Source organism: Dendroctonus ponderosae, unplaced genomic scaffold (genome assembly GCF_020466585.1).
Source record: "Dendroctonus ponderosae isolate FM_Combo_2020 unplaced genomic scaffold, Dpon_F_20191213v2 Dpon_F_20191213_671, whole genome shotgun sequence".
In the NCBI taxonomy this organism is placed as follows: domain Eukaryota; kingdom Metazoa; phylum Arthropoda; class Insecta; order Coleoptera; family Curculionidae; genus Dendroctonus; species Dendroctonus ponderosae.
In genome coordinates, this window is record NW_026018890.1 from 1 (window position 1) to 8755 (window position 8755).

The 8755-nt window shown below is 33.0% G+C and overlaps 2 protein-coding genes across 2 annotated transcripts; one reads left to right on the forward strand and one right to left on the reverse strand.

Moving 5' to 3' along the window:
• Window positions 1-613: 613 nt before the first annotated feature.
• On the forward strand, window positions 614-1712 carry LOC125505054 (pectinesterase inhibitor 10-like; the record flags this gene model as incomplete). The annotated part of the gene is given in 2 exon segments (XM_048667993.1): window positions 614-996; window positions 1512-1712. Coding segments are annotated over 2 exon segments (584 nt in total), but the record flags the coding sequence as incomplete, so codon positions are not given.
• Window positions 1713-4809: 3097 nt separating this feature from the next.
• Window positions 4810-7249, reverse strand: LOC125505053 (kynurenine formamidase-like). Its single transcript, XM_048667992.1, has 4 exons — window positions 7014-7249; window positions 6423-6524; window positions 5408-5627; window positions 4810-5354 (listed from the first exon to the last, which is right to left on the reverse strand). The coding sequence occupies exons 1-4, from the start codon at window positions 7117-7119 to the stop codon at window positions 4916-4918; spliced, it is 867 nt and encodes a 288-aa protein (XP_048523949.1). The 5' UTR covers window positions 7120-7249; the 3' UTR covers window positions 4810-4915.
• Between the last annotated feature and the right edge of the window lie 1506 nt (window positions 7250-8755).

Sequence of the window (8755 nt, forward strand, 5' to 3'; positions counted from 1 at the left end):
TAATTCCTTAAAAAAGCATTTCGGTTATTTTTAAATAAAAATACTAAAAAACATATAATGACAGTGGCAAGTTCAAAGTGTCACATTTACTTTGTCGCACACTGTGCGGCAAAGTCTTTGCGTAAAAGTAAAACAAATGAACGCTAAAGAAAAGTGCTTCTTTTTGATCACCGCTTCTGTTCGCAAAATGGCACTTTTCGATTCATTCGAATAAAAAATATATTATTTTGCTTACTCCTTCTAGTATACTTTTTGAAGTAAAATCTAGCCAAATCAAATTACAGCATGAAAATGTGATGACAATATTAAATCAAAGAAAAAGGCAGAAGCTTTAAAAACAGTTGGAAGAATAATCGAATTATTCTACAAAGTTATCTTTTAACTCTTAGCAAAAACCATCTATATCTACAAAATATTCTTATTCTTAGATCTATAAATCTACAGAATAATTCATTCACCTGCAAATCTTCTGTTTAATACTAATAGAACTGTTCTAGCAATGAAAATCGGTATGGGGGTTTTTCAAATAAGGTATTTTGTTCAAAACTTACCAAACGCGAATTGAATGCCAAAAACTTACTAAAGTCGGCAGTTTGTAATACACTTGACATAGCAATTCTCTCCTTTGCAGCCGTCCAGCACGAACGCGGTCCAAGAAAACCGAAACTGCAGCAGATGCCGGGCGGTACCAGTTCTTCGCATCATCAATCCGGTTCCAGCATGGGCAGCCATCCGCTTCAGTTACCTTTGCCTGAAGGTTCCGCCAGTAAAATCACCCCAACTTCCGGAACTTTTCAATTTACCCATAGCAGTCTCTTTGTTCCTCCGCATCATCCTCTGAAGGTGCTCACATTTCCTCCACCATCTTCAGTCGGAAGTCCACCGGGTCATTTGGAGAATGGCAGTTCGATACCGCCGCATTTGTTTCATCATCCGCATTTACCACCACCACCACCTGGACTTCTGCATGTCTTGATGTCAGCAGAAAAATGCCAGGTATTTTTCAAAGGAGTTTGGTTCTTTTACGTAGAAAATGAATAAATTGAGCGGAAATGCACTTAAAGTGGGACAATACAAAGGTCGGAACGAGTGGCAAAGATCGGTCGAACTAGTGGAGAAAATGCTTAAAAAATAAAATTCCTATTTATTTAGCTAATAAGCTACATACAAAAACAAGCTAGGAAAATCACAAAAACATCTTTTTTGCACTAATTATGTGCTTGCACAACATTTTAAACCATGATGGAGCATGAACATGTTTAAAACACTCTTTTATTTTTTTACGGTAACTTCTTGAGTCCTTCTTAGAAATTATCTGCATAACAATCAGTTTAGAGCCGGGCTAGTTTATATTTTCTTTTGCTTGCCTGAATTTATTATTTTGTTGTATACAAACATATTCAGTAAAAACTATTTTTTTGTCTAATCTGTCTTAAATGTATCAGAGGCAATCGAATTAAATTTGAATGTTAAACTTGTAGCTATTTTCCAAGCCAAAGTTTGCATTGCAGGAGTTGGTTTGGGGAACAAAACTTTCCCAATTAGAATCATCCGCATCTGAATCCAGCAGCGGCCTAAGTATGTCCAGTCCAGGATTACCATTGCCACAAATGAGCCCCACTTTGCCTCCGCCGCTGCCTCTGATGCCTACTTGGGAGATGCTTCAGGTAAAATCACAAAATCCTCTACTCGAAAAAAAATATTACCCATGAGTTGGGTAAATTTTGATGCGAAACATTTCTTTGCGGAAATTGCGCCTCGATTCGACACTTTATGCAGGAAAATGTAAACTTACTGGATGGGAGGTCCTGCTTGCAGGATTGACTTTCATTCGCTCTGACTTTTTGACTGCGAATCTCTCGTTGGCTCTAAAATATCCAGTCTGGAATTGGGGAAACGCCTCCTTAGGGTGAAATTCGGCAATGTGGATTCCAATAAGACTCACTCGATTTAGTCGTTCTCCAATAAAATTACATACACAACAAAGACATTGGATTTATAAAAGTACGCGTGTTTGATAAAAACACTAAAGCTTTAACTCTGGCTATTGAAGTGAACGAACTGTTTATATTTTTTTAACACCACCTTAAGCATCACTTGGGAAATTTTTCCCAAAAAGCACAAAGTTCCAGAAAACTATTAAATTTGCTCGGTTGAATTCTACATTTGCATAATTGCATTAATCTTTATTGCATAATTGGCTCCAACATGACGCTGTATTTTTTGTCGTATCTGAAAATCTATTCGAGACCCAAATCCCGTTTTCCTACCAACAGATAGAGAATAAGAGTCCCGATCCCGTTTCACTTGCTGCAAATTGAGTAAAGAAATAATGCCAATTTTCCTGAACGAGAAGCGTCAAATTTGAATATTGTTCATTTGGATGTAAGATAAGCCAAACTTTTCTACATTACGCCACGTTTGTGCTCATATATTTTGAAAATAATGAGCTTATGCGATAATTGATAATTGATAAAATAATACATCGCTGGAAAGAACACTTAAGTAATACTTTTACCAATTGCTTGGAAAATGTTGGCACTTTTAACAAAAAAAGGTAATATTTCAATAAAACTATTCGTTTTGCACGGTTTATTTCGAAACATTTGAGTTACACATACAGTATCTCCACCACTAAACAAAAAATTATTCAATTTTTCTGCTAAAGAAATGTGACAAAATTAATTTTCATCTATTAGGAAACAACAGCCCGTCTACTTTTTATGGCAGTACGTTGGGTTCGATGTCTAGCGCCGTTCCAGACGCTGAGCAAAAACGATCAACTTCTACTGCTCCAAGAGTCCTGGAAAGAGCTGTTTTTGCTCCATTTGGCTCAATGGTCGGTACCTTGGGATCTCTCAGCTGTATTGGGCTGTCCACAGGCTAGAGACAGACTGCCCAATGATGTGCACACAGCCACTGAAATAAAAACCATCCAAGTACAGCTTCCCGACAAGTGTATAAGTTTTTATTAATTGTCGGAGTTTTCAGGAAATTATGTGTCGCTTTCGACAAATATCGCCAGACGGAAGTGAATGCGGCTGTATGAAAGCAATAATTTTATTCACACCTGGTAAGTTTTTCCAATTTTGTTGAATGGTTTACGGTAATTTACTAACTTTTGTCAACATTTGATTGCTTTATTATGTTTTGCAAAATTATACTTACTTGATTTATTGTATTTAGCAAAAATAGGGCACCGGAAACGATTCAATCAATCAACCTCGAAAATATTTGCCTTAAACAGTGTCCCTAGAAAGTGGGGCGCTAAATATTATCAAGGCATCAAATTATTTTTTCGTCGTTACTTTTAAGCAGTTGATTGAAAAATTATGATTTTTACGCGGTTACAAACTAATAAATGCTGATTTTTTGTAGAAATTCAATTTAATTTGTGGTCTTGTTTAAGAGTGGCCGATATTCAAATTATTTAAAAAATACACATGTTTAACAGATTTGCAAAATTAACATCAACAATAAAATTTTTCGCAGGTCGCACGTTCTCTTCACATTACTCCCTATTTTCTTACTTTTTCAAATAACCTCTATTCAATCTTACATATTTATCGGATAGTGGAAAATTTGTAGTTTTTTCGATTTCTGTTAACAAACAATTCTAATATGATTAAATGTTGGAAGGCAGTACAAGCATCTATACATTGATCCGATTTTATTTATCATCTGAAAAATATTTAAACTTATTAAGTAATATACATATTTACATTACCAGAAGAATTAATATAAATGTGTTATTTTTGAACCAAAAGTGGGTAAAATGTAATGAAGAAAAATCCAAACTAATTTAAAACGCCTCATAAAAACGTAGCTCTCACAATTTTGATGTCCAAACGTAGCACTTGATTTCAGATTTGGAAGTAGCACATTTGCCTTTTATCAAGTTTTCATTTTGCTTCCCGTACAGATCTTTGATCTTGATTTTAGTGCATAAATCGAAAAGCTGAAATAGAACAAATTGAAGGGAAAACGTTGGACTTTTAGCTTCGCATTAACTATTGCACACTTCAGCTTCTTATTTTTAGTTCATTTAAAAAATTGGCAATATCTGTAACTGAATTTATATTCGTTAAGACAATAAATAATACGCGCTCTAAGCGTTTAAAATAGGACCGTCTTATTTGTTAGAAACTGCTGGATTATGCGATGTTCAACCAGTTGAAATGCTTCAAGACCAGGCTCAATGCATTTTAGGAGACTATGTGAGAATGCGATATCCCAGACAACCGACAAGATTTGGAAGGCTTCTGCTGTTAGTTCCTAGTCTAAGGGCAATCAGATCCATGACTGTGGAATTGTTGTTTTTTAAAGAAACTATCGGAGAAATCCCGATAACACAATTGCTAGGTGATATGTATTACATGGAGAAATGCGCCACTTCAAGCCAATAGAGTGAACAATTACTCTCTCAATAATTACATTCACTTAATGTAAATTGTCTTTCTCTTCCAACTACTTAGCTGGACATAAAACGCAAATTCAAGCCTAAACGTAATTTTCATTATTAAAAGCAGTTTTGTAGTTTGTGGATATTTAGATTCATTGTTCAGTATTGATTGGAATTTGATGTTGCCAAACAAAAAAAGCTAGTCTTGTTCTGTGATATTGTTATTTACACTTACATATAGAACTTTGTAAATGACTGATTTGAATTTTTTATATGTGGATAGATACCGAGTAACTAGTAAATATTAGAATAGTTCATCTATGCTTTGTAAATAATCAAATTGGGATTAAGCAATTGTCAATCTCAATTAATGTATGGTTGTAAATTAGAAATAAATTATGCAGAAATACTAGGATATATATGTATATATACTTGGGATAAAGGATTCGTGTTTAGCTTTCTAAAGTGAAGCTTCAACGCACTCTTTTAAAGTGGATACATAAATAATCAACACTATTCCTTGATGGCTTTTACCATGAAATCTGCAAGCTGAAAATTGCGATCATACAAATTCTCAATAATATCGAAATGATCAGCATCTGGAATGATAGTCAGGAAACAGTTTGCACCCATCAGATGCAGCTTTTTATAAAACTTTTGAGAATCGCTCACAAAAGCTGGACTATCATTTTCAGCGCCTACAATAAAAATCTTTGTACTGCCATAATCAAGTTCGCCATAGAGTGGGCTTAATTCTCTGGCTGTATCTGCTGTGAGTTTCAGCAAGTCGTTAGCCGACATTTTTGTGATCGGTACCATGTCGTACAGCCCACATATTAGAAAAACACCCTGAATTAAGTCACTTTCTGCTGATGAAATCGATTTTTTTAACTCCGAAAGGAGAGCAGCTATAGCATGAGCTCCAACTGAGTGACCAGACAGATAAAGAGCACTGAAAAACATATTTGGTAAGTACTGCAAATGACACTATCTTCTATGGCTTACCGAGATTCTAGTTTTGTGGCGTAGCTTATACACTCCCTTAGACCAATTTGCAAGCGCTCCAAAATTTCACTTACTGTGCGTTGTGGGCTCAATTCATACCCTAATAAAATGGTTTTAATGCCACTCTCATGCAAAACGCTTGCGATGAAACCATTGTTTGAATGTGTGATGCATTCTTCTTGGTAATAACCTCCGTGAATATGTATCAGAATTGGAGCATCTGGAACAAACATGATTTTATAAGCTCAAGGAGGATGAACTTAATGCAATGAAGAACAGTTATTCAATTTGAATTTTACTTATGTAGTTCATATATAAATGTTAGCTTAACGCTTACAACCTTATGATAATCGAAAGAAGGCAAAGTGAAAAGTAGTCGTGTGTTGATTTTTCTTACATCTTTGGTAATAATTGAATACCTAACTTGTGTATTATTTTGTAATAAAAAATCTTCTGTAAAATTTTTGATTTCATTGTCAACCTCGCCTCGCAGATGCTGTACCACTGATATAATATTCTGTCACTTTATCACTTTTTCTAGGATACGTTAAATCTGATAAAATTATTTCTGATTTTAGTTTTGTTTCTACGGCCCTGCGGTATTTTAAATATGTTCAATATTAAATTGTCCATTTTTGGGACAGGCAATATATTTTAATTTAATTTTCTGTTCATCGTTCTACATAAAAGTAGAACGATCGGGAAGAACATGTCTGCCAATAACTAAAAAAGTTAAAACTTTTTTTCGTTYCCTTCAGTCTTATACTACTTATACACTTTTATAATTTCAATCTYAGATAATCACTTTTSCATTTATTTATTTAKKCCATAAAACKMCCAAMAMWRTTTMTKCATKTTTCARAATWTGTTTCTGGTTGAATAGAATGAATTTAAATGAATAAAATAGAATGAATTTCTATGGAGTGTTTGTTAAGACAATTGTTTCTCTAATAGAGGTAATGGTTTGTAATGATTGAAAGTTCTTAAGAATCTGTAATATTGCATAAGAACTCACGATTATTCAAGTCTGTTCCGTATATGTCGTACTTTTCCTTTGGTCCTGGTCCATAAGAATTCCCTAGATGGCATGGAATTTTTTCTCGTACCAACCTGCTGTCTGTAATCAAAGAAATAGCTTTTAATAAGACTTTCTTCAATAAGAATGCAGTTAAAATGATTAAAAGGAATCAATATAAATATAATTTCATAACATTTTACTCTTCTGATTAATCACAATTATATTCGTTTAAACATTCTCTTGTATTTTTATACTTATGCTACGGAAGTGATTTTTCATAATTAACGTACAGTTTGCTCACGTCTGATTACTGCATAACTCATTGGGAAAATTTATAAATTTCAAAAGAATAAAGTAAGTTATTAATATTAGTAAATTAAGTAAGCTGAAATAGTACAGACAAATTGAAAATATAAAAATAAAAATATTAAGTCCATGGTATTGTTATATAAAAAAAATGTTTTTGTCATCATCTCCTTTAACCTGAACAACTTGCCTTCATCGGCAAATTCGCATAATTATCCGATACAAAATATAAAACCTCTCATTTCTACCAGCATTAATAATTCAAAAGAAGTAGGTACTTACGATGTTCAATAAATTGAACATGTTTTTCAAGCACTTCTTTACTGTTGAATCTTTTTGACCATTGGCTTGGTGAATATAATTTCTCGAAATCCTGATCACAAGACATAACGAAGTATTTTCGGCTTATTGAAATGTTACCGTAAAGAATGAAGTTATCGACCCACTCACTCGACCACACAGCAATTTCAATTTCAAGGCTTCTTTGCCGTTCAGCCGCGTAACGTTTAGCTTGTTGTTGCAATATTATGAAACAATTCATTTACGTCAAAATGTTTCATTTACACAAATGAAACGAGATAAACTATTCTTGGCTAATTCAAGTATCTCACTTGCAACATTCGGATAAATTGAACTTTTGAATATAACATAAATCGAAAATTGGCATTAGAATATACATACGAAGTTTTGGAACCTAAGCCTCTCTTAAAAAATTAAACAAAGATGTTTCTCAGCAAAGTTCTTATCGATTAAAACAACATTTTTGGTTTATTTTTACGTTTTTAAACCAGACTCTACATAAAACTTTTGAGCTTTACCAGTGTGTTTGTTTGTTCAATACGTTTTTCCAATTGGTTTAATTTTCATTTGTGTTTGTTTGCTAGAGAAATATTGAATAATGAAAAAATTTGAGAAAAATCTCTAGTATCGTTTTATGGCAATTTTGAATATGTAGTTTAGTTGAATGGATTGCTCCCATTGTAACGAAAATTTCGATTTGATAAAGGATATCAATAGTCAAACTTATATTGCTCATATTCAGAAAATGTGAGTAGTATAAAAATCGTAACATCCTTTTCTACTGACTGGGACTTCAGGAGTTTAGTGGAAGTCACTATTCACTTTTATCATGAGCATGACGATTGTACGTGATATATTTTGTACTGTTTTATTATATTTTTTAATTTTTTACCATTGTTGACTGTACTGTACGTACTTTATGTTGTAGTATTTTGTTTCGTTTTTTTTAACTCGCTTTGTCCAAAAAATTTGTGAATTTTTCCGTGGCAATAAAGCATAATTTGATTTGATTTGATTTGATTTGACATACAAAAGGAATTGATAAATCACAGGCTTTATAAGATGAAATACAAGTTCAAGTCTTGCAAGATAAGCCTTGAATATAAACACTGAAAATTATTATGAGGGAACGAGAGTCGGATTTCTGCGAAATAAGCAAACTTCCACAAAAAACTTTAAACCTTTGGACAAATATATTAGGGAATCATATTGTAAAATTCGTTTAGTTTCTGTTGTTTGGGAAAATGTCATAAAGCCGTTTTCTAAAGTTTTTCCTTTAGGGGCATTTGAAAGCGAAAATTTTGATTTAAAATCAGAGCCAACAGAAGATATCTGACGCCGGAGTATACCTAAATAAATGGAGCAAATAAATGGAACAACTTACATTTTTTTGAACATATTCCCAAAGATATAAGCTAAATATTTATTAAAATGAGGAAAAATTAACACCATTTTCAACACATTTTTGAATCTAGAGAGTTACTAGGATTAATGTAAATTGTTTTTATCCTATGGATAATGCAAACATTATTTGAATCATAGAAATGCAAATAAAATTAACACGGTTGCAAATAGTTTATTACAAATTTCAGGCGGAAATTAAGCATTCAACAGAACTCAAAATTTTGAGGATATTCTAAAGAACTTTTAACTTGTAGATAAGTTCTATATTGTTGAGGCGGATTCATTTTTTTACAAACTTCTTTTTGAGTATTTCGCCTAAA